The sequence below is a fragment of the Triticum aestivum genome, chromosome 4D (assembly GCF_018294505.1).
Source record: "Triticum aestivum cultivar Chinese Spring chromosome 4D, IWGSC CS RefSeq v2.1, whole genome shotgun sequence".
NCBI lineage: Eukaryota > Viridiplantae > Streptophyta > Magnoliopsida > Poales > Poaceae > Triticum > Triticum aestivum.
In genome coordinates this window covers 108,343,811-108,368,137 of record NC_057805.1, presented here as the reverse complement: position 1 = coordinate 108,368,137, position 24,327 = coordinate 108,343,811, and the positions used below count along the sequence as shown (strand labels likewise).

At 48.0% G+C, this 24,327-nt stretch overlaps 1 protein-coding gene across 1 annotated transcript; it reads left to right on the top strand.

Moving 5' to 3' along the window:
* Window positions 1-21,195: 21,195 nt before the first annotated feature.
* LOC123096539 (60S ribosomal protein L8) lies at window positions 21,196-22,965 on the top strand. The gene is made up of 2 exons (XM_044518295.1): window positions 21,196-21,709; window positions 22,441-22,965. The coding sequence occupies exons 1-2, from the start codon at window positions 21,270-21,272 to the stop codon at window positions 22,784-22,786; spliced, it is 786 nt and encodes a 261-aa protein (XP_044374230.1). The 5' UTR covers window positions 21,196-21,269; the 3' UTR covers window positions 22,787-22,965.
* The last annotated feature ends 1,362 nt before the right edge of the window (window positions 22,966-24,327 follow it).

The window sequence follows — 24,327 nt, the reverse complement described above, 5'->3', positions numbered from 1 at the left end:
AAATTCTTTTGAAAATCATATCTTTTAATCCATAACTCGGATGGAAAAACTTTGTCCATGAAAGTTGCTCAGAACGACGAGACAAATCCGAATACTTAGCCTCTTCATCCGCCACACATCCCTAGCATAGCAAACACACAACTTTTCCCATCTAGTTCATCTGTTCAAAAACGTCAAACACCGGGAATACTTTCCCGGATGTTTCCCCCCTTTGCCAGTAGCACCTACTACTATGTTAGGTCACCTCTAGCACCTCGTAATGCCATGTTACACTTTATGATGCTTGATTGCTTTGTTATTTATTGTGTTCCCCCTCTGTTACTTCTTTCCGGTAGACCCCGAGACTGCCGGCGACCCCCAGTTCGACTACGGTGTTGACGACCCTTCCTTCTTGCCAGAGCAACCAGGCAAGCCCCCCCCCCCTTGATCACCAGATATCGCCTATTCTTCACTATACTTCTTGCATTAGGAGAGTGTAGCATGTTACTGCTTTCCGTTAATCCTATCCTGATGCATAGCCTGTCATTGTTGCTACAGTTGTTACCCTTACCTGCTATCCTACTGCTTAGTATAGGATGCTAGAGTTCCATCAGTGGCCTTACACTCTTGTCCGTCTGCCATGCTATACTATCAGGCCGTGATCACTTCGGGAGGTGATCACGGGTACATACTATATACTTTATATACATGACACATGTGGTGACTAAAGTCGGGTCAGCTCGTTGAGTACCCGCAAGTGATTCTGATGAGGGGGCTGAAAGGACAGGTGGCTCCATCCCGGTAGAGGTGGGCCTGGGTTCCTGACGGCCCCCGACTGTTACTTTGTGGCGGAGCGACAGGGCAGGTTGAGACCACCTAGGAGAGAGGTGGGCCTGGCCCTGGTCGGCGTCCGCGGTTACTTCAAAATAACAAGCTTAACGAGTTCTTGGTATTTGATCTGAGTCTGGCCATTTGGTCTATACGCACTAACCAACTACGCGGGAACAGTTATGGGCACTCGACGTCGTGGTATCAGCCGAAGCCTTCTTGACGTCGGCGACGGAGCGGCACGCGCCGGATTGGACTGGAACGCTTGCTAGGCTAGGTCTGCTTCCGGCCGCCCTCGCAACGTGCAGGTGTGCAATGGGCGATGGGCCCAGACCCCTGCGCCATAGGATTTAGACCGGCGTGCTGACCTCTCTGTTGTGCCTAGGTGGGGCTGCGACGTGTTGATCTTCCGAGGCCGGGCATGACCCAGGAAAGTGTGTCCGGCCAAATGGGATCAAGCGTGTTGGGTTATGTGGTGCACCCCTGCAGGGAAGTTTATCTATTCGAATAGCCGTGTCCCTCGGTAAAAGGACGACCCGGAGTTGTACCTTGACCTTATGACAACTAGAATTGGATACTTAATAAAACACACCCTTCCAAGTGCCAGATATAACCCAGTGATCACTCTCTAACGGGGCGACGAGGAGGGGATCGCCGGGTAGGATTATGCTATGCGATGCTACTTGGTGAACTTACCATCTACTCTCTTCTACATGCTGCAAGATGGAGGTGGCCAGAAGCGTAGTCTTCGACGGGATTAGCTATCCCCCTCTTATTCTGGCATTCTGCAGTTCAGTCCACCGATATGGCCCTTTACACATATACCCATGCCTATGTAGTGTAGCTCCTTGCTTGCGAGTACTTTGGATGAGTACTCACGGTTGCTTTTATCCCTCTTTTCCCCCTTTCCTTTCTACCTGGTTGTCGCAACCAGATGCTGGAGCCCAGGAGCCAGACGCCACCGCCGACGACGACTCCTACTACACCGGAGGTGCCTACTACTACGTGCAGCCAGCTGACGACGACCAGGAGTAGTTTAGGAGGATCCCAGGCAGGAGGCCTGCGCCTCTTTCGATCTGTATCCTAGTTTGTGCTAGCCTTCTTAAGGCAAACTTGTTTAACTTATGTCTGTACTCAGATATTGTTGCTTCCGCTGACTCGTCTATGATCAAGCACTTGTATTCGAGCCCTCGAGGCCCCTGGCTTGTATTATGATGTTTGTATGACTTATTTATTTTTAGAGTTGTGTTGTGATATCTTCCCATGAGTCCCTGATCTTGATCGTACACGTTTGCATGTATGATTTGTGTACGGTCAAATCGGGGGCGTCACAGCCGATTTCCTTTAGGGCCTAACGGGCCGTGAGTTAACGGGCCGTAAAATGGGCTATTTGCGAAGAGGCTGTTAACAGGCTTTTCATGGGCCAGCCCGTTAACTTTTGACCAAGTCAAACGGGCCGGCTTTGTAAGCTAAATGGGCCAGTGGTGGGCCGTGGCACGTGTCGACATATCATAGGCGCCTATCTGACCCACTGACGAGCTGACACGTGTTTCGTCCGGCCAATAAGAATTTTACACGTGGAAATTTCCCATTGGTCGGGGCTGTTAACGGGTTATCGGATCCAAAACCCGACCCGATAGCTTAACGGCGTTCCGTTACGGTGGATGCCATGTGTCGGTCACCCTTGACGAAAGCACTTCTGTGACGCGCGATTTATCGTCATGGAAGTTGACACTTCCGTGATGATAATTTTGGTAATGTCATGGAACACTTCTACGACAGCACAGGTATGACTATCTTGATTCTGTCATAAAATCGTCATGGATGTACATGCATGACAAAAAACGCGATCTACTGTGACAAACACGTATCATCACGGAAGTGTATTTTTTTGTAGTGGTCTATCTTATTGCATGGGATAAAATGAGCCATTTTAGAGAATCGGTCCACAACAACAAATACGGGGTCCTTGCCATTTTGAGTCCTAGGTAATCCAAGCACAAAATCCATGCTAATATCTTCCCAAGGTTGATGTGGAATAGGTAGTGGCATATGTAAACCATGGGATTGAGATTGTGACTTAGCTTTGCGGCATGTAGAGCGCCGGTTGGTGAAGCGTGAGACATCGCGAAACATCTTGGGCCAAAAATAGTTCTTGGAGAGCGTGGCAAAAGTCTTCTTGCGTCCAAAGTGTCCCTTGAGTCCCCCTCCATGAGCCTCTTGCAAAAGTAACAGACGAAGAGAAGACTCGGGAATGCATAGTTTGTTAGCTCTCATTAGATAACCATCTTTGATATAGCATTGTTCCCAAGAAGTATGCGTCACACACTTAGCAAAAGTAGTAGCAAAAGTCACATCATGCTCATACAAATCTTTGATATTATAAAATCCAACAACATTCAATTCAAGTTGAGTAAGTAACATGCATTTGCGGGAAAGAGCATCGCCCACAACATTCTCTTTGCCCTTAATGTAACGCCCCGGATCCGATGCGCCAGGTGTCTGCCAGTTGTTCGCTGTCATTGCCATGTCATTTGCTTGTGTGTTGCATTTTGCCATGTCATCATCTGCATTTCATACCATGTCATCATGTGCTTTGCATTTGCATACGTGTTCGTCACTTGCATCCGAGCTTTTTCCACGTTGTCCGTTTTGCAATCCGACGCTCCGTTGTCACCCGGCGCCCCCTCTTGTCTTCTTTTCGTGTGCGTGTGTCAAACTTTCTCGGAATGGACCGAGGCTTGTCAACTGGCCCTAGTATACCACCGGGAGACCACCGGTCAAGTTTCGTTCCATTTGGAGGTCGTTTGGTACTCCAACGGTTAACCGGGTAACCGCGAAGTCCGTTTTGGCATTGCAGCAAAAACCCCTTCCAAACAGCCCCAAAACCACTCTAAGTCTCTGCCATGCTCTCGGTCGCTCGATCACGATTGCGTGGGCGAAAACCGCACCTCGTTTGGACTCTCCTAGCTCCCTCTGCCTATATAAACACCCCTCCCCCGAAATTCACGGATGAATTCCACCCTAACCCTAGCTCCGCTCCCCTCGCACCGCCGGACATGTCCGCGCCGCCGTCGGACATGTCCAACCGCCCCCTCCGCGAATCACACGCCGCCACGTGTCCTCCGCCGCCGTCTCGCCGGCGCCCCGCCGCCGCGGCCCGCGAGCCCACGGCCGGCCCGCCCCGGGCCGCACCGGGCCCGCGCGCCCCGCCTCCCGCGCCCGCTCGCCGGAGTTCCGCCGGACTCCGCCGGCCGCCACCTCGGCTTCCGCGCCACCGGACGCCGCCCCGCCGTCCTTCGCCCGTACGCGCCCGCCGCCCGAGGCCGCGGCTCCGCCCGCCGGCGCCGCCCCCGCCCGGCGACCGCTGCCCGCCGGGCGCCTCTCCCTCCGCCGCCGACTTCGGCGCCGCCCCGCCCGGCGACCACCGCCGCCGCCCGGTCGGCTCTCCTCCGCCGCGCGCTCGCGAGCGCCTCCTGCCGTGCCCCGCCTCCGTCCGCCGCCAACCACCGCCTCGTTCGACATTCTTCATCCCTTTTCTTTTCCGGTGGTTTCAATTCCAATTTTTCGGTAGTAACCATATTCTTTCCTCGGCTCAAATGTTTTCCGTTGCTCGTTCCCCTCTCGTCATTTTATTGTTCCGGAGTGATGAAGACATCTCAGGAAATTCGTCTATGTTCGAATTAATTCGAGGTTGCCACCTCATTCAAATATTTCAATTGTTCCGGTGCATCATCTATCTGGTCAACAATCCTTTTTCAACGGTGACTTCTCTTCGGTGGGCCCTAACCCACAGGTCTTTTCCCAGGATCTTACCTGACTCTTCTAATTTTCCCGGAGTTATTCTAAAATCCTTTTTCGAAGTTTGACGTAAGTATGAATTTCATCAGTCAGATGTTCCTCCAAGTTCATTTTCAAATTCTTTCATGTTCGGGCCAACCTTTTTTCTCCCAGAGTATCTCATCAATTTTGGTGTTGTTTCTCGCCGTCATTCTCTACATCAGAGAAACGAAGTAGAGTTTCTCTTAAATTTTGTCCATTCTCCCGGAGATCCACAGTGCTAACTCGATGTTATCCTATCAAATCGTTACAACTCGTGCTATTATTTTCAACCATCCGGAGTTTCTCAGGAACTGTTTTTCCGTCTCAATTATCCGGAGGCCTCCATTTCAGAATATTTCGTCGTTCTAAGTTTTCTAATCCGTTCTCCGATTATTCTATATTCTTGCCTATTCGTTCGTCTCCATATTCTTCCGGTGCTGCGTTCAAGTATGCTTCAATCAGTTCGCGATCTCTTCGCTCTCCGGTCTCGAGATTCCCTCAAGTTTATTCGGGTTTTCATATTTTCCCGGTGATTTTTTTCTCTTTCGTCATTCAATTTTGAATTCGTACGGTGGTTCGTTCAAGATTCTGTTGTGGTTATCATATCAATTAATTCGTTCTTTCCAATCCTACCGGTGGTTCACGAAGTCTTTTCTCAAGTTTTGACGCTATATCTCCCTTTTAATCTTTCCAACGTGAATAAGTAGTATGCGAAATCCGTTGATTTTCATCAATTTAATTGATGAAGGATAAGCATAACGTAAATTCTTATTCTTATTTCATCGTCGCCAAGAAATTCCTTTCTTCAGAGGTTGTTCTTGGTGAATAAATTCTAGTTCCAAGTGTTTTTCATCATTTTCTTTTCCGGAGTTCAAATCCCCTCGGCCTTTTCGTCGTAACCTCCATCTAGATCATCGCAAGACTCAGAGCTTATGTTATTCTTCCGTCTATTTTATCTCGTCATCCTTTTGTTACCGGAGTTCTTCATGGTGGTTCGTCTTGATTTAATTCTTTTCTCAAGTGTTCATCACGATTATTATCGAGGGAGCTCAAGTATTTCCCTTCTTGCTTTTCGAAGTGCAAGTAATTCTCGGTATTCTTTTGAAGTGGAGTTTTGCATTTCTTCGTTCTCCTCAGCTATCCAATCATTTCCATTTGTGGTAGTTTACTACCTCAAAATTTTGGGATGTTATCCATAAGTCCACAACAAATTTATTCTTTTCGTTGTTGAATTCCAACAACTCCGTTAAATCCTTCCTTCTAAGGTTGCTTTCTATTTCATCCATGGCACAAGTGTCATTTTCTTCTCCGTTCTTTTCGTTCAACTCTTTCAAGTCTTCCAGAGATTTGTGTTGTTCCTCAAGTCAAGTATCATCCCATTTCTCGAGCTCGTGCTGTCTAAATCTTTTCAGTCTTATTGGTTTCTTATCTCGTTCTAACCGGAGTGGTTTCAGAGTCTATCTGATTCCATGAGCATCTAATTCTCGTCATTCTAGCCATTCACCTTCTCGAGGGCTCTCGATTCTTTGATTTCCTCTTGCGCTCTTATTCCTTTTTCAATTTTTCTTCCAACCAGAGTGGTTTCGAATTCAGGCTTATTCCTTGAGCTTTTGATTCTTGTCTCATTCAACATTCCTTTTCCTACTCGAGTGTTCTTGACTTTGTTCATCCTCATTGTCTTGTTCTTTTAACCTCATCCCTTTTTCTCTTCCGTCTCGGTCCTAAGATCTCGGGACGAGATCTCTTGTTAGTGGAGGAGTGTTGTAACGCCCCGGATCCGATGCGCCAGGTGTCTGCCAGTTGTTCGCTGTCATTGCCATGTCATTTGCTTGCGTGTTGCATTTTGCCATGTCATCATCTGCATTTCATACCATGTCATCATGTGCTTTGCATTTGCATACGTGTTCGTCTCTTGCATCCGAGCTTTTTCCCCGTTGTCCGTTTTGCAATCCGACGCTCCGTTGTCACCCGGCGCCCCCTCTTGTCTTCTTTTCGTGTGCGTGTGTCAAACTTTCTCGGAATGGACCGAGGCTTGTCAAGTGGCCCTAGTATACCACCGGGAGACCACCGGTCAAGTTTCGTTCCATTTGGAGGTCGTTTGGTACTCCAACGGTTAACCGGGTAACCGCGAAGTCCGTTTTGGCATTGCAGCAAAAACCCCTTTCAAACAGCCCCAAAACCCCTCTAAGTCTCCGCCATGCTCTCGGTCGTTCGATCACGATCGCGTGGGCGAAAACCGCACCTCGTTTGGACTCTCCTAGCTCCCTCTGCCTATATAAACACCCCCTCCCCCGAAATTCGCGGATGAATTCCACCCTAACCCTAGCTCCGCTCCCCTCGCGCCGCCGGACATGTCCGCGCCGCCGTCGGACATGTCCAACCGCCCCCTCCGCGAATCACACGCCGCCACGTGTCCTCCACCGCCCTCTCGCCCGCGCCCCGCCGCCGCGGCCCGCGAGCCCACGGCCGGCCCGCCCCGGGCCGCACCGGGCCCGCGCGCCCCGCCTCCCGCGCCCGCTCGCCGGAGTTCCGCCGGACTCCGCTGGCCGCCACCTCGGCTTCCGCGCCACCGGACGCCGCCCCGCCGTCCTTCGCCCGTACGCGCCCGCCGCCCGAGGCCGCGGCTCCGCCCGCCGGCGCCGCCCCCGCCCGGCGACCGCCGCCCGCCGGGCGCCTCTCCCTCCGCCGCCGACTTCGGCGCCGCCCCGCCCGGCGACCACCGCCGCCGCCCGGTCGGCTCTCCTCTGCCGCGCGCTCGCGAGCGCCTCCTGCCGTGCCCCGCCTCCGTCCGCCGCCAACCACCGCCGCCGGCGTCCACCCTCCTCTCCCCGCCGGCGCGCTTCTGCCGCCGTCCTCCGGCCTGAGCTCGAGCGTCGCCTCGGCCAGATCCCGATCCGGTTGCCCGTACGTTGACTTTTCCCCTAACCCTCGAAATCTCCAAGTCCCTGAATTTTGTTAATATGTGTGCATGTTCAACTGTGTGTAACTCCGTGCATATAGCTTCGATTCGCGCGTGTAATATGTCAAATTGTTCGTGTCGCGATGCTCTTCATTTTGTTCAATTGCACCATGTTCATTAGAGGTCATCTTGATGCCCAAATCTCTGTTGGAAGAGGGCTAGTTGCTGTTATCTGCTGGTTCTTAACAGAACTTGGAGATTTGTCATTTTTGTATCATTTAATCTGTGCATCTTTTGAGCATGAGCTCTACATGTGTTTTGAAGTATGCCATGCCATCTTTCCAGTGGTGTAGTCCATGTATTTTTGTGATCTCTGTGGTGACTAGCACAAGCATGCAAAGTAGACCCCGTAATATTTCTGATTTCTGGGACTTAGTGATTTCTCTAAGTCCTTGTCTGCTGTAATTTTGTTGCCATGTAAACTTGATGTTACAGAGATATCCATGCATATTTTGGAGATGTTCAGTAAGGATGTTTTGTAGCTATAGTTGTATTTGATCCATTACTGTCTTTGTTTGCAATTTTGGAGTGCGATAGCATGACTCAATCTTGCTCTACTTTTGCTATAAAATCTTTCTGGCAGATTCTTAACATGATATTCATTTTTGCCAAGCTCATTGTAGTTGATCCATACATGCTATGCTATTGTTCTTGCCATGGTTAGCTTCATAAACATGCCATCTTGCTGTAGGTGTACTTGGTTTGTCATGCATTGCTCTGTAGTGAGTGCATCAAGCTCACAAAGAGGCCTACATATTATTATTTCTGCCATGCTCTGTTTTCTGCTAAGTCTGAAACCTGATAACGAAAGTTGTTATGTTTACATGCTTGCCATCATATCTTCTGGTCCTTTTTGGCTTATGGTCAGTAAGGGACTTTTGTCATATGCTTTGAGTAGATTCATTCCATGCTTTGTTTTGCCATGTCAAGTTCCTGTAGCATGTTGATTTCGTGCTCTGAACATTGCAACCTGATGTTATTTCTGCCATGTCCAGTAATTTCTCCAAGTCTGTGAACCTGTTATTATTTGCAATCTTGCCTTGTCCTTTTGAGTATGTTCTAGTGATTTCTGGAGATAGCTCAGTTTTCATGTTTTGTTGTGCTTTACCTGTACATCATGCCCATGTCTTTTTTTTCATGTTAAGGTGCTGTAGCATATTGTTTTGATGCTTGCATTATGCCTAGTTGCTGTTTTGGTCAGTTTGTTGCTATGTATTGTTTGGAGTGTATGTGTTGCACCGTTGCTCCGTTTTGAGCATGCTCTATATGAAACTTGCTTAGATTTGTATGTAGTCTCATATTATCATGTTGCATCATTGTTTTGAGGTGTTTGCCTGATGTTTGTATGCATTTTGCATCAATGCCATGTTTATCTCATCTTGCTCATATCTTCTAGACCGTAGCTCCGAATCTAATGAACTTTATATGGAACTTGACTAGAATTTCGTGTAGATCATCATGGTGCTCTTTAACTTGCTGTTTAACAACTTCAACTTAATGCTTGTTCAGTTCTGGACCTATTTCGAAATTTGCATATGAGGGCTTACCAGATTTGTTATATGTTGATCCCGGCCTCATTTAAACTTGCCTTGATGTGTTGTTCTTGTATGCATCATCTCTTGTCATGAGTAGCTCCATATAGCCTTGTCATGCATCATACTTGGTTGAGCATCATGCTTTGTTCTTGTGTGGTGTGTTTACCTTGTTGTGTGCTTCTTCTCGATAGTTCCCGTGTCGTTGCGATCGTGAGGATTCGTTCGTCTTCGTGGCTTCATCTTCTTCGTGGTCTCGTTCTTCTTCCTAGCGGGATTTCAGGCAAGATGATCGTCACCTTGGATCTCATTACTATCATTGCTATGCTAGTTGCTTCGTTCTATCGCTATGCTGCGCTACCTATTCTCTTGCTCTTCAAGCCTCCCAAATTGCCATGAACCTCTAACCTTTGTCACCATTCCTAGCAAACCGTTGTTTGGCTATGTTACCGCTTTGCTCAGCCCCACTTATAGCGTTGCTAGTTGCAGGTGAAGATGAAGATTGCTCCATGTTGGATTATGTTTTGTTGGGATATCACAATATCTCTTATATTATTAATGCATCTATATATTTGGTAAAGGGTGGAAGGCTGGGCCTTATGCCTGGTGTTTTGTTCCACTCTTGCCGCCCTAGATTCCGTCATACCGGTGTTATGTTCCTGGATTTTGCGTTCCTTACACGGTTGGGTGATTTATGGGACCCCCTTGACAGTTCGCTTTGAATAAAACTCTTCCAGCAAGGCCCAACCTTGGTTTTACCATTTGTCCAGCCTATTTCTTTTCCCTAGGGAGTCGCTCTCTCGAGGGTCATCTTATTTTACCCCCCCCGGGCCAATGCTTGTCTAAGTGTTGGTCCGAACTAGAGCCACTTGCAGCGGCACCTCGGGGAAACTTGAGGTCTGGTTTTAGTTGTACGTAGTGCTCATCCGGTGTTGCCCTGAGACCGAGATATGTGCAGCTCCTATCAGGATGTCGGCGCATCGGGCGGCTTTGCTGGTTTTGTTTTACCATTGTCAAAATGTCTTGTAACCGGGATTCCGAGACTGATCGGGTCTTCCCGGGAGAAGGAATATCCTTCGTTGACCGTGAGAGCTTATCATGGGCTAAGTTGGGACACCCCTGCAAGGTATTATCTTTCGAAAGCCGTGCCCGCGGTTATGTGGCAGATGGGAATTTGTTGATATCCGGTAGTAGATAACTTGGCACTTGACCTTAATTAAAATACATCAACCGCGTGTGTAGCCGTGATGGTCTCTTCTCGGCGGAGTCCGGGAAGTGAACACGGTTTCTGGGTTATGTTTGACGTAAGTAGGAGTTCAGGATCACTTCTTGATCATGGCTAGTTCACGACCGTTCCTTTGCTTCTCTTCTCGCTCTCACTTGCGTAAGTTAGCCACCATACATGCTTAGTCGCTGCTGCAACCTCACCACTTTACCCCTTCCTTTCCCATTAAGCTTTGTTAGTCTTGATACCCATGGTAATGGGATTGCTGAGTCCTCGTGGCTCACAGATTACTACACCACCAGTTGCAGGTACAGGTTTTGCGATGTTCATGACGCGAGAGCGATGTTTACTTGTTTGGAGTTCCTCTTCTGCTTCTTCTTCGATCAGGGGATAGGTTCCAGGTCGGCAGCCTGGGCTAGCAGGGTGGATGTCGTTTGAGTTTCAGTTTATGTTTCATCCGTAGTCGGATGTTGATCTTATGTATTGATGTATTGATGTATTCTTGCGGCATTTGTATGTCTTGTATGTATCCCAAAATATTATGTAATGTTGATGTAACGATATCCACCTTGCAAAAGCGTTTCAATATGCGGTTCTATCCTTGGTGGGGCCTTCGAGTCTCTTTAGGATAGTATCGCATATTGGGCGTGACACTTAATGTACTTGATCATAGAGGGGAAAGATTCAATGAATTCACTCCATTTAGCATGCCGTTTATTCAACTTGGTTTGACCTTTAAGGTACTTAAGAGTCTCATGATCGGTATGTATGACAAACTCATGTGGTCTAAGATAGTGCTCCCAAACATGCAACACACGCACTAAAGCATACAATTCTTTTTCATAGATGGGATGATTAAGTTGAGCACCGGAAAGTTTTTCACTAAAATATGCAATGGCTCGCTTTTCTTACATCAAAACTCCACCAATTACATTACCACTAGCATCGCAATGAACCTCAAAAGTTTTGTCAAAGTTAGACAAAGCAAGAATAGGAGCATGAGTAAGCAAGGATTTGAGCTCATCAAATGCGGTAGATTGCAAAGGTCCCCACACAAAGGGTGTATTTTTCTTACTCAAGGCATGCAACGGTGCGGCAATAGTGCTAAAATCTTTCACAAAGCAACGATAGAAACCCGCAAGGCCAAGAAAACTATGCACTTGTTGCAAGTTTGTGGGTTGTGGCCAAGTTTTAATTGCTTCAATTTTAGACTCATCAACATGGACACCCTTTGAAGAAACAACGAAACCCAAGAAAACAAGCTTGTCAACACCAAAAGTGCATTTTTTCATGTTGGCATAAAGACATTCCTTGCGAAGAGTTTGCAAAACGGCCCTAACATGAGGTACATGATCTTTGATGGATTTGCTAAAAACAAGTATGTCGTCAAAGTAGACCACAACAAATACTCCAATGTATGGACGAAGCATGATACGTCTCCAACGTATCTATAATTTATGAAGTATTCATGTTATTATATTATCCATCTAGGATGTTTTATATGCATTTATATGCTATTTTATATGATTTTTGGGACTAACCTATTAACCTAGAGCCCAGTGCCAGTTTCTGTTTTTTCCTTGTTTTTGAGTATCGCAGAAAAGGAAAACCAAACGGAGTCCAATTGACCTGAAACTTGACGGAGCTTATTTTTGGACCAGAAGAAGGCCATGGAGTAAAAGAGTTGGGCGAGAAGAGTCCCGGGCTGCCCACGAGGGTGGGAGGCGCGCCCCCTACCTCGTGGACAGCCCGGAGACCCCCCTGACTTGTTCTCGACGCCAAAACCTCTTATATTTATAGAAACTTCCAGAAAGAAACCTAGATCGGGAGTTCCGCCGCCGCAAGCCTCTGTAGCCACCAAAAACTAATCGGGACCCGTTCCGGCACCCTGCCGGAAGGGGGGATCCCTCACCGGTGGCCATCTTCATCATCCCGGTGCTCTCCATGACGAGGAGGGCGTAGTTCACCCTCGGGGCTGAGGGTATGTACCAGTAGCTATGTGTTTGATCTCTCTCTCTCGTGTTCTTGAGGTGGTACGATCTTGATGTATCGCGAGCTTTGCTATTGTAGTTGGATCTTATGATGTTTCTCCCCCTCTACTCTCTTGTAATGGATTGAGTTCCTTTGAAGTTATCTTATCGGATTGAGTCTTTAAGGATTTGAGAACACTTGATGTATGTCTTGCATGTGTTTATTTGTGGTGACAATGGGATATTCACGTGATCTACTTGATGTATGTTTTGGTGATCAACTTGCGGGTTCCGTAACATTGTGAACTTATGCATAGGGGTTGGCACACATTTTCGTCTTGACTCTCCGGTAGAAACTTCGGGGCACTCTTTGAAGTTCTTTGTGTTGGTTGAATAGATGAATCTAAGATTGTGTGATGCATATCGTATAATCATACCCGCGGATACTTGAGGTGACACTGGAGTATCTAGGTGACATTAGGGTTTTGGTTGATATGTGTCTTAAGGTGTTATTCTAGTACGAACTCTTGAATAGATCGATCCGAAAGAATAACTTTGAGGTGGTTTCGTACCCTACAATAATCTCTTCGTTTGTTCTCCGCTATTAGTGACTTTGGAGTGACTCTTTGTTGCATGTTGAGGGATAGTTATATGATCCAAGTATGTTATTATTGTTGATAGAACTTGCACTAGTGAAAGTATGAACCCTAGGCCTTGTTTCAACTCATTGCAATACCGTTTGTGCTCACTTTTATCATTAGTTACCTTGCTGTTTTTATATTTTCATATTACAAAAACCTATATCTACCATCCATATTGCACTTGTATCACCATCTCTTCGCCGAACCAGTGCACCTATACAATTTACCATTGTATTGGGTGTGTTGGGGACACGAGAGACTCTTTGTTATTTGGTTGCAGGGTTGCTTGAGAGAGACCATCTTCATCCTACGCCTCCCACGGATTGGTAAACCTTAGGTCATCCACTTGAGGGAAATTTGCCACTGTCCTATAAACCTCTGCACTTGGAGGCCCAACAACGTCTACAAGAAGAAGGTTGCATAGTAGACATCAGAGCACAAAATGCATAAGACGCATGAAAGTACCGGGAGCTTCGGATAAACCCATAGGCATAACCAACCATTCGTACAAGCCAAATTTAGTTTTGAAAGCGGTTTTCCATTAATCACCTTCTTGTATGCGGATTTGATAGTAACCACTTTTGAGATCAATTTTTGAGAAAATAGTGGCACCGCTAAGCTCATCTAGCATATCATCAAGGCGAGGTATGGGATGCCTATATCTAATGGTGATAGCATTGATGGGTTTACAATCGGAGCACATGCAAAAACTACCATCTTGTTTAGGTACAAGGATAACCGGAACGACGCGAGGGCTTAAGCTTTCACGTGCATGGCCATTGTCGATGAGTTGTTGTACTTGCCGTTGGATCTCCTTAGTTTCTTCGGGGTTGACGCGGTATGGAGCCTTGTTCAGTAGAGGTGCTCCGGGGATGAGGTCGATCCTATGTTCAATGCCACGTAGAGGAGGGAGACCGGGAGGTAGCTCATCGGGAAAGACATCCTCGAATTCCTGCAACAAGTTAGAAAACACTAGAGGAAGCGGATTAGGAGTGTTAGTTTTTGCCACCTCATCTTTGCACAGGAGGACATAGTGGATCACACTCGATGGGTTCTCACACACTTCTCTCATCTCTCTTTTGTGGCTACGAGGACTAATTTTTTCTCTCTTGGTGAAGAGTCGCTCAATTTGGCTTGTGGCACTCACTTTCTTTGTGGTGCTTCACTCTCTCACTAGTATCTCCATGATGTGTGGATTCTTGCTTGTCGGAAATCACTTGGCTTGGTGACATTGGTCGAAGCACATATTCCTTGCCCTTCATCTTGAAGCTATAGTGGTTGGTTCTTCCGTTGTGGATGACGCCGCGGTCGAATTGCCAAGGTCTTCCCAAAAGAAGGTGGCACACAGACATAGGAACCACGTCGCATTCCAAGGTGTCCTCGTAGGCGCCGATCTCAAAGGAAACTTGCACCGTATGCTCCACTTGAATAGTGTCGGAGTCGCTTAGCCATTGCACCTTGTAGGGACGAGGGTGCTTCTTCTTGACCAATTGCAGCTTGATACGTCTCCAACGTATCTATAATTTTTGATTGTTCCATGCTATATTATATTCTGTTTTGGATGTTTAACAGGCTTTATTATAAACTTTTATATTATTTTTGGGACTAACCTATTAACCGGAGGCCCAGCCCGAATTGCTGTTTTTTTGCCTATTTCAGTGTTTCGCAGAAAAAGAATATCAAACGGAGTCCAGACGGAATGAAACCTTCGGGAACGTGATTTTCGGAACAAACGTGGTCCAGAGGACTTGGAGTCTACGTCAAGAAATCAACGAGGAGAGCACGAGGCAGGGGGCGCGCCTACCCCCCCCCCCCCAGGTGCGCCCTCCACCCTCGTGGGGCCCATGTTGCTCCACCGACGTACTTCTTCCTCCTATATATACCTACATACCCCCAAACTATCAGAGACGGAGCCAAAAACCTATTTCCACCACCGCAACCTTCTGTACCCGTGAGATCCCATCTTGGGGCCTTTTCCGGTGCTCCGCCGGAGGGAGCATTGATCATGGAGGGCTTCTACATCAACATCATAGCCTCTCCGATGATGTGTGAGTAGTTTACCTCAGACCTTCGGGTCCATAGTTATTAGTTAGATGGCTTCTTCTCTCTCTTTGGATCTCAATACAAAGTTCTCCTTGATCTTCTTGGAGATCTATTCGATGTAATCTTCTTTTGCGGTGTGTTTGTCGTGATCCGATGAATTGTGGGTTTATGATCAAGATTATCTATGAACAATATTTGAATCTCCTCTGAATTCTTTCATGTATGATTGGTTATCATTGCAAGTCTCTTCGAATTATCAGTTTGGTTTGGCCTACTAGATTGATCTTTCTTGCAATGGGAGAAATGCTTAGCTTTGGGTTCAATCTTGCGGTGCTCGATCCCAGTGACAGTAAGGGAAAGACATGTATTATATTGTTGCCATCGAGGATAAAAAGATGGGGTTTATATCATATTGCATGAGTTTATCCCTCTACATCATGTCATCTTGCTTAAAGCGTTACTCCGTTCTTATGAACTTAATACTCTAGATGCATGCTGGATAGCGGTCGATGTGTGGAGTAATAGTAGTAGATGCAGAATCGTTTCGGTCTACTTGTCACGGATGTGATGCCTATATACATGATCATACCTAGATATTCTCTTAACTATGCTCAATTCTATCAATTGCTCGACAGTAATTCGTTTACCCACCGTAATACTTATGCTATCTTGAGAGAAGCCACTAGTGAAACCTATGGCCCCCGGGTCTATTTTCCATCATATTAATCTTCCAACACTTAGTTATTTCTATTGCCTTTTATTTTACTTTGCATCTTTATTTCTCTTTATCATAAAAATACCAAAAATATTATCTTATCATATCTATCAGGTCTCACTCTCGTAAGTGACCGTTGAGGGATTAACAACCCCTTTATCGCGTTGGTTGCGAGGTTCTTATTTGTTTGTGTAGGTGTGAGGGACTCGTGCGTGATCTCCTACTGGATTGATACCTTGGTTCTCAAAAACTGAGGGAAATACTTACGCTAATTTACTGCATCACCCTTTCCTCTTCAAGGGAAAACCAACACAGTGCTCAAGAGGTAGCACAGCTTGGAACATAACTCTTCACTTGCCAAGTTATGACAACTTCCTTCGTCGATGATGACTTTCACAGAACGCCCGTTGATGCGGGCCTTGGTGTGGAAGATGTGGCACCGTTGGTCTTCTTCTTGGTGGTGTTGGAGCCTCAAGACCTTGGAGACCATGAGAGAGGGACCTGAATCGTTGTCACAAAACACTTGATCATCTTCATCTTCGTTCACACGCCAGTGCATGGACACATGCTCAAGGGCTTCCATTTCTTCTTCAATCATCGAGTCGTATGTGCCATCATCGTTGAAGATCATGGTGCGCTTGTTGGTGCATTCAAAGGACTTGTGCCCTCGGCCACCACAAGTGAAGCACTTAAAAGAACTTGTCTTGACGGCGTCATTCGGTGGCGCCGAAGATGAGGGAGTCTTGGATTTGTAGGTGCTTGCCGGAGGACGAGTCGAGGAAGGCGTAGCTTGCTTGGAACTTGACTTGTCGCCGGTACTTGGTGATGCTCTCGTTGAGGTAGGAGTTGCCGAAGTCGCGGGAGCTTGAGAGTAGGAGCCGTAGGTCTTGGACGAGTACTTGGCGTATTTGAAGTCATCTTGCACTTGCTGCTCGGCCTTGGTCGCTTGATGAACTAGCTCGAGAAGGTTTGAGTATGGTTGGAAGACGGCAATCCGCTTGATTGGGTGGTTGAGGCCGTTCAAGAAGAGTGTCATTGTTTGCTCGTCATCTTCCTTGACATTGGCTCATATCATGGCAATCTCCATTTCTTGGTAATATTCTTCCATCGTCTTCGTGCCTTGCTTGAGGAGTTGCAACTTCTTGAAGAGATCACGGGTGTAGTGTGTAGGCACGAAGCGAGCTCTCATGACATCCTTCATTTCCGTCCAAGTTGTGATTGGTGGTTCACCTCTTGTTTGTCATCGCTCGATCACTTGTTCCCACCAATTGAGGACGTAGTCTTGAAACTCAAGGGAGGCCATGGCGATCTTCTTTTCCTTGTCGTAGTTGTGAAGACGGAATATCTTGTCCACCTTCAAGGCCCATGAGAGATATTCTTCGGGATCATTTCTTTCGAAGAACTTGGGCATGGTGAACTTGAGCTTGCCGTAGTGGAGTTCTTCATCATAGTGGCAGTTTGGATATCGCTCTTGACGTGGAGGAAGGTCCTCAAATGCTCGTTCCTCAAGATGTCGCTCTTGGCGTGGAGGAGGGTCTTGAAGCACTTGTTCCACTTGGTGTCATTCTCGTCGTGGAGGAGGACGAGGAATATGCGCTTGGTTTCGCCGTTCTTTTTGTTCTTCGCGATGCACGGCTTATTCTTGTATCTCCCGACGAAGAGCTTCATCTTGCTCACGTGCTTGCCGAACGCGTTGGGCAATGGCACGAGTGGATTCTCGGAGTGCGTCTTGGGCCTCTTGAGCTTGAACTTCACGCCGTAGTTGTTGTTGTCGAAGTGCTTCGACGTCTTGTTCCTCTTGGTGTTGGCGCGCCCGCTCTTCCTCTTGTTGTCGTTGACGTTGCCTTTCTTGTGCTTCCACTAAGGTATCTTGATTGTGGCGATGTCGATTTTCTTGTTCTCGAAGTTGCTCTTGAGGATCGATGCCATGAAGAGGATTGTGGTTTGCTTGATGGTTTTAGTGCGCAGCTCATCGGAGAGTGTTTGATGCCGGGGTACTTGAGCCAGAGAAGGTGTCGTCGAAGTGTCGACTCGAGTGACTCCGTCTTGAGTAGGACGACGAGGTAGAAGAGTGGTTGATCAACAAAGCACGAATCTTGTCCATTCTTGCATTGCTCTCTTGTTTTTGTTCGTCGAGCTTGTTGTCGAAGTAGTCTCTTGTACGTTACTCGGAGAGGCGTAAGTTGGTGGCAAGATGGTCGATGCGGTCGCTCATTGCTTGTTGTTCTTGATGCAAAGCTCGTCGGCACCAAAGAGGTGGCCCTTGGTGACGTAGGAGGTCATGTCGCCGTCCTGCTCAATGAAGAGTGGATTGGTAGAAGAACTCGGCCTATCCATCATATGAAAGTGGAGGTGGGTAGAAAAATGCGAAAACAAAACCAAAGTTACCTTTTCCCGAAGATTGTGGATGTAACAAGTACGATCCCACGTGATGCTATAATAGGAGAATTGGTACCAGGTATTGTTTCTCACACCTACAAGTAAAAAGGCTTATGGAGTAGCTCGGTTAGGATGGTGGCAAAAATTTCAAGCAAATGTTAGTCAAGATATCGATAAGGTTGAGAAGCTTCATAAAATTGCAAGTAAAGCAAATATATCAAAGCCAAGAATGTCACTAGGAACACACACACGGAAGATAGATGGGATCCGCACAACCAAGGAGTGAGCTCAAAATGTGTAACCACGAAAAATGCTCTCGTTGTACGGATGCTAAAGAGACGCTAGCTCGATTGCTCAAATGGGCAAGATACGCTTGTGCACCAACCTATGAGAGAAACGTGCCATCTACAATCCCAACTATGCTATGTATGGTGACCAAGATGATATATCGATGCAAAATGGCTCAATGCTATTGCTTACAAGCTCTTTGTTTCTCCTCTTTTGCTTAAAAGCTTTTCTTTCTTTCTCTTTTTCTATGCTTGATGCTCGAGCCCAATATGATATGAGACAAGTATGTAAGATATGCACGGGAGAGACTTATGGCACAAAGATGATAACAAGATCACTACGGTGCACAATAGCGTGGCCCGGCAATTCTCAACTTGCTAGTCTCGATGGGTAAATGACGCAAAATGGCTCGGGCTATCAATGCAAAAGCAAGGGTATGAAGTAAGTGTCGTCGAGGTTACCGTCCTTTCTTACGGTTACCAGTGTCAACGGTGATGATCGTTGGCAAAGATGACTCCGAGGCGATGATGAATGGCGGTGAAGTCGATGTCACACGTTCCTAAGTAGCCGAAACACCTTAGGAAACGGAAACCGCAACTCAAAATCGGTCAAATGCGGAAGGTGGGTGCTTTTATGATGAAATTTTTTATGGAGGCTAATGGTGGTGGTAATGATATATGTGGATGGGGGATGTCAAGGGCTTCCAAACGAGCTAAAGAACACGAAAAACGGACATCGGGGGTGGAAGTTATGGCCAATATGGTGTTGTTGGTGGGCTGATTCAGGAGGGGGGTGCGGGCACCCGGGGGTGGGAGGTGCGGGTGCCCGGAGTGGTCAGCGAGAATTGGCCCGGAGGTGCGGGCACCCGGGGGTTCGGGGTGCGGGCACCCGGTGGTGGCCGGTTTGGGCGGAAATTTTTGGGGAAAAGCTAAATTCGGTGGATTTCGTGGTGGGAAGGGTGGGGACTGATGGGTAGGGGCTAGATCCACTTGCCAAATAACAAATCCATGGACCAAAACAACCAAATCTCACAAGATCCAACAACATTGGAAGAAAAAATTTTGGGGCTATTTTTATGGGGATTTTCGAATTAGGACGAAAAACAACAAAATCAAGCTAGCAAATGGGGGGATGGGACTCCAAGATGTGAATCAACCTTGCTCATGATACCAAGATGTTGTAGGGTGTAACCCTAGAGGGGATCTTTTCACAGTTGGAGGGGGAAAGGGCAAGAACACACAAGAACACAAGAGGAGATCACTCAAACAATACCCAATCACACATCCACTAGAATATCATCACAAGATCCACAAGTTCACAAACACAACCAAAGTAAAGATACAATGATAAAGCTCATCCTACTCCTTAGAGATGAGGTCTTGATGATGGTAGTCTACTCCAAGGTGGAGGTCTTGATTCCACAAGTGGATCCTCTCCTAGGAGGTGGGGAGAAGATCAAAGCTCACAAATGTCTCATCTAAATCTTTTCTATCCCTCTAATGAGCTAGGTGGGGGTACTTATAGTTTAGAGACGGAATAAGAGGAGGAGAGGGATACAAGGGCCAAAAGACCCAAAGTGCACGTAGGCTTGTGGAGGGGTCCGGGCACCCGGAGGTGGCGCGGCTGTAGGTGGCCGGGCACCCGGGGGCTGAGGGCCCGGGCACCCGGACCGGTCAGGGGCCTTGGCCGGGGCGCTGTGGGAGGCCGGGCACCTAGGGGATGAGAGCCCGGGCACCCGGGAAGGCGGCTGGCGAGGCCGAGGTGGCAGGCCAGGCACCCGGGGCTAGTTGGCGGGGCACCCGGGGAGGGCTGGACGAGGCCCAGGTGTGGGGCCGGGCACCCGGGGCTGGCTGGGGCGCGGCCCAGGCTGTGGCCGGGCACCCGGGGTGTCCAGGGGCTTTAGCCCTTCCCGTGGCCGAGTGTCCGGGCACCCGGGGCCCGTCCGTCCGGGTACCCGGGGTCTCCAGGAGCTCCGTTCCTTCGTTCTTCTCGTTCCCCTCTCCCTCCCCTTGCTCCGTGGATGCTCGAGTCTCCGTCCTCTCCTTCTCACGATCATCTTCTTGGTACCTAAGAATGCATAGCGAGTCTCTTTGAGGTAGAACCCAATTCTCATGTGAATTTGAATGGAGCTCGAAGAGGAAGGAGTTAACCTCGTTCTCGATGGTGCGTGCACGTGCTCTTGTCATTGGTCCTCTCGGTGCTAGCAGTGGTGATGGAGAGTCCGTGTGGGTGGTCGAGGGATGCTCCACATCACATGTACTCAACATGTCTAGAGTTAGCGTGTCTCAAAGGGAACACAACAATGCTATGATGGGAACTGTTACCAAACACACCCTAAGCTCTTGTATCATATGATATTTTCCGAGGCGTTTTGGAGGCCGAACTCCATGCAGCCCTTTATTTTTAAAAATTTCAAAATTCAAACTTTTCAGTTTAAAAAAAATCAGAAAAAATATGCAAGTATACAATGTTGAAATGTATATGTGTAAAAATTCATGATGAAATACCTTAAAATGCGACCTGTGCAAAAAAGACAAATTCATTGACTTTGAGGATGAATAGCATCATGTGCTAGAAAGCCTCGTATTTGTTTTTTTTGCACAACCCTTATTTCAACATATTTTGTCCTGAAAATTTACACACGTGTAATTATGCATTCATGTATATGTGTATTTTTTCATAATTTTTTGAAATCTGGAAATATGAATTTTGATGATATTTGAAAAATGCTTTTGGAGGCCTCTGTCTACGGAGCTCGGCCTCCAAAAGGCAATTTCGGATATTTTCCCCACTATATATTGCTCCCTCTTCTCCCTCCTCGAACCCTAGCCCAGCTGCCCACCCATTCCCCTCACGGCCGCCGCCACTCCGCCTCTGCCGCCGCCGAGATGGGTCGCGTGATCCGCGCTCAGCGTAAGGGTGCGGGCTCCGTCTTCAAGTCCCACACCCACCACCGCAAGGGCCCCGCCCGGTTCAGGTCGCTCGACTTCGGCGAGCGCAACGGGTACCTCAAGGGCGTCGTCACAGATGTCATCCACGACCCGGGGCGTGGTGCGCCGCTGGCCAAGGTGACCTTCCGCCACCCGTTCAGGTACAAGCACCAGAAGGAGCTCTTCGTCGCCGCCGAGGGTATGTACACCGGCCAGTTCGTCTACTGCGGACGCCGCGCCACGCTCTCCGTCGGCAACGTCCTCCCGCTCCGCTCCGTGCCTGAGGGAGGCGTCATCTGCAACGTCGAGCACCACGTCGGCGACCGTGGTGTCTTCGCCAGGGCCTCCGGTGACTACGCCATCGTCATCAGCCACAACCCCGACAACGGCACCTCAAGGTACTGTTCCTTTTCCTCTCAATCCTCTTTATAAATTAGTATATGCCTATGGTTAGTTCTGACGTTCTCCTGATAGTAACTGTTACTGGATTTGCTTTATGTGATTCGCGGTGACAAATGATGAAATGCTCATAGTTCGATCTGAATGTATGTTCGTTCACTGCTTCTGATATGCGTGATTTAGATGCCCTTTAATTGATTAAAGATTGGAAACCTTCAATGTGCGTGCTTTACATGTTTGTTAATTTCTCAAAGACCAATTCTTAGATACGCATTCTGTCGTTGAGCCTTGAGATGTTTTCTGTTCTTGTATAATCTGCAACAGTTACGATATGCGTGCTCTTCTGTTATCCTAGAACTGGACATGATATGCCTGCTCTTCTGTTTTCCTAGAACTGGACATGATATGCTTGCTCTTCTGTTATCCTATAACTGCACATGCATCTTAGAAGACAGTAAACCTTAAACCAGAGACATGTGATCTCTAACTATGTTGTCCTGCTTCTGTCTTCAGATTGACCTACCCTGCCTTCAAGAATTATGATTGCTAGCGTTTGCATATACAAGGGCCATTTCTTATTATCATTGCTCGCCAGTACAAGATCCTACATGTTAATGGAATAGATATGATTGGCGTATCTTTGTTTATGTTTCCTGATGGCCTGATTCTTTTGATGAATTTTTCAGCTGCACAAATATTAAGACGCATTATTCATGTTGTGTTTATGCAGGATCAAGCTCCCCTCCGGCGCCAAGAAGATCGTCCCAAGCAGCTGCCGTGCCATGATTGGTCAGGTTGCTGGTGGTGGCAGGACTGAGAAGCCAATGCTGAAGGCTGGTAACGCCTACCACAAGTACCGCGTGAAGAGGAACTCCTGGCCTAAGGTGCGTGGTGTGGCCATGAACCCTGTTGAGCATCCCCACGGAGGAGGTAACCACCAGCATATTGGTCACGCCTCCACTGTCCGCCGTGATGCACCACCTGGCCAGAAGGTTGGTCTCATCGCTGCCAGGAGGACTGGTCGTCTCAGAGGCCAGGCCGCCGCCTCTGCTGCCAAGGCCGACAAGGCCACTTAGAGTTATCGTTGCTGTTTATCTATGTTTGCTAGCTCTAGATTACCCGTCAAGGACATGTATTGCAGTAAGGATGTTGTTTTTGCTCGGTACTTTGGTAACCTGGTGATATTTCTTATCAGTTTTTGCTGTCGTGGTCTGGATTCTTCAGTCCACATAAGGAAGATTATTATGCTTGGATATTTGTATGTCGATTTTCTTGAGTTTACTGTTTCTGTTAGTTTAGCTCTATTGCTGCATCTCAGAACGGATTTTTGTTTGGTTGAATCAAACATAAAGCAGGGGTGCTATGCTTGCTTCTAGTTCTTTGGATTGTTGCTTTGCTGAGCGTCAGGAATGAGATGATCTTACAATCAGAAGAAGTAAATTAAATTAAAAGTACAATTTTGTCACATATAAGACGGGAGTTGAGAGAGATTGGTGACAGTAGCACTAGGATCCCTCCTAGTGGGCTTTATTAATGGTAAACGTTTGTAATCGGCGAACCGGCCGAAACTGGGCCGGACGCCTCGCTCGCTAACGGGCTTTGTGCCATCGAGCACGCAACACGTCACTCTGGCCCCACACGCACCGCTTTCTTCTTCGTCTTATCTTCCCCGACACAACAGCATCCGCTCGTTTTTCGCCCATCTCTTTCCTCCCAAATCCCCTTACTCCAGACTCCAAGCCATGGTCAAGCATGGCAATCTTTCCCGAGGAGCGACTTTGCTGATGCGGTGCTCGCGCAGCTCTTGCCTCCCCACGGCTGCGGCGCTACAATCGGCATCAGGCGGTGCTACATCCGGTGGTCGGCAAGCTGCAACCTGCACAATGGCCAATCGACGGTCGGCGGTACTACAATCGGCGGTCGGCGAGCTGCAACCGCGCCGTCGCTGCCAATGTTGGAACCAGCGATGCAAAAAGCTGGAAACAGCGGCGCAAAAAGCTGCAACCGGCAAACGATTTTGCTACATTCATCATGGCGGACCTGCGCCCCCGCCACGACGGTGACATTTTTGCTGCAACCGTCGTCTGATTTTGCTACTATCGGCAAGGTAATTTGCTACATCCATGGTGGCGGAGCTGCGACGCCGGCGACCAAATTTCTTTTTCCTGCAACTGTCGTCTGATTTTGCTACATCCATGGTGGCGGAGCTGCGACGCCAGCGACCAAATTTCTTTTTGCTGCAACTGTCGTCTGATTTTGCTACATCCATGGTTGCGGAGCTGTGACGCCGGCGACCAAGTTTTTGTGTGTTGCCACCGTTGATGTTTTTTGCTACTACCGGCGATGTATTTTGCTACATCCACTCAATGTCGTTTACTGGTGGTCGTCGGTCGCAGCGAGGATCGACGACGAGTGGCGGCGGCGACGCATTGGGTGTCGCAACCATGGAGCGTTGACGGGGGGAGTTGCAACCGTCTGAGGTGGAGCTTGCAACTGAAAATTAACTAGCGAGAAGCTTCTCCAGCGAGCAGTAGAGGGGCTACAAGGGATAGAGGTGCAAGCGCCCGGCGGCCGGCAGCCGTTCCCCTCGCCGAGCTGCACACTAAGGTGGAGCCAC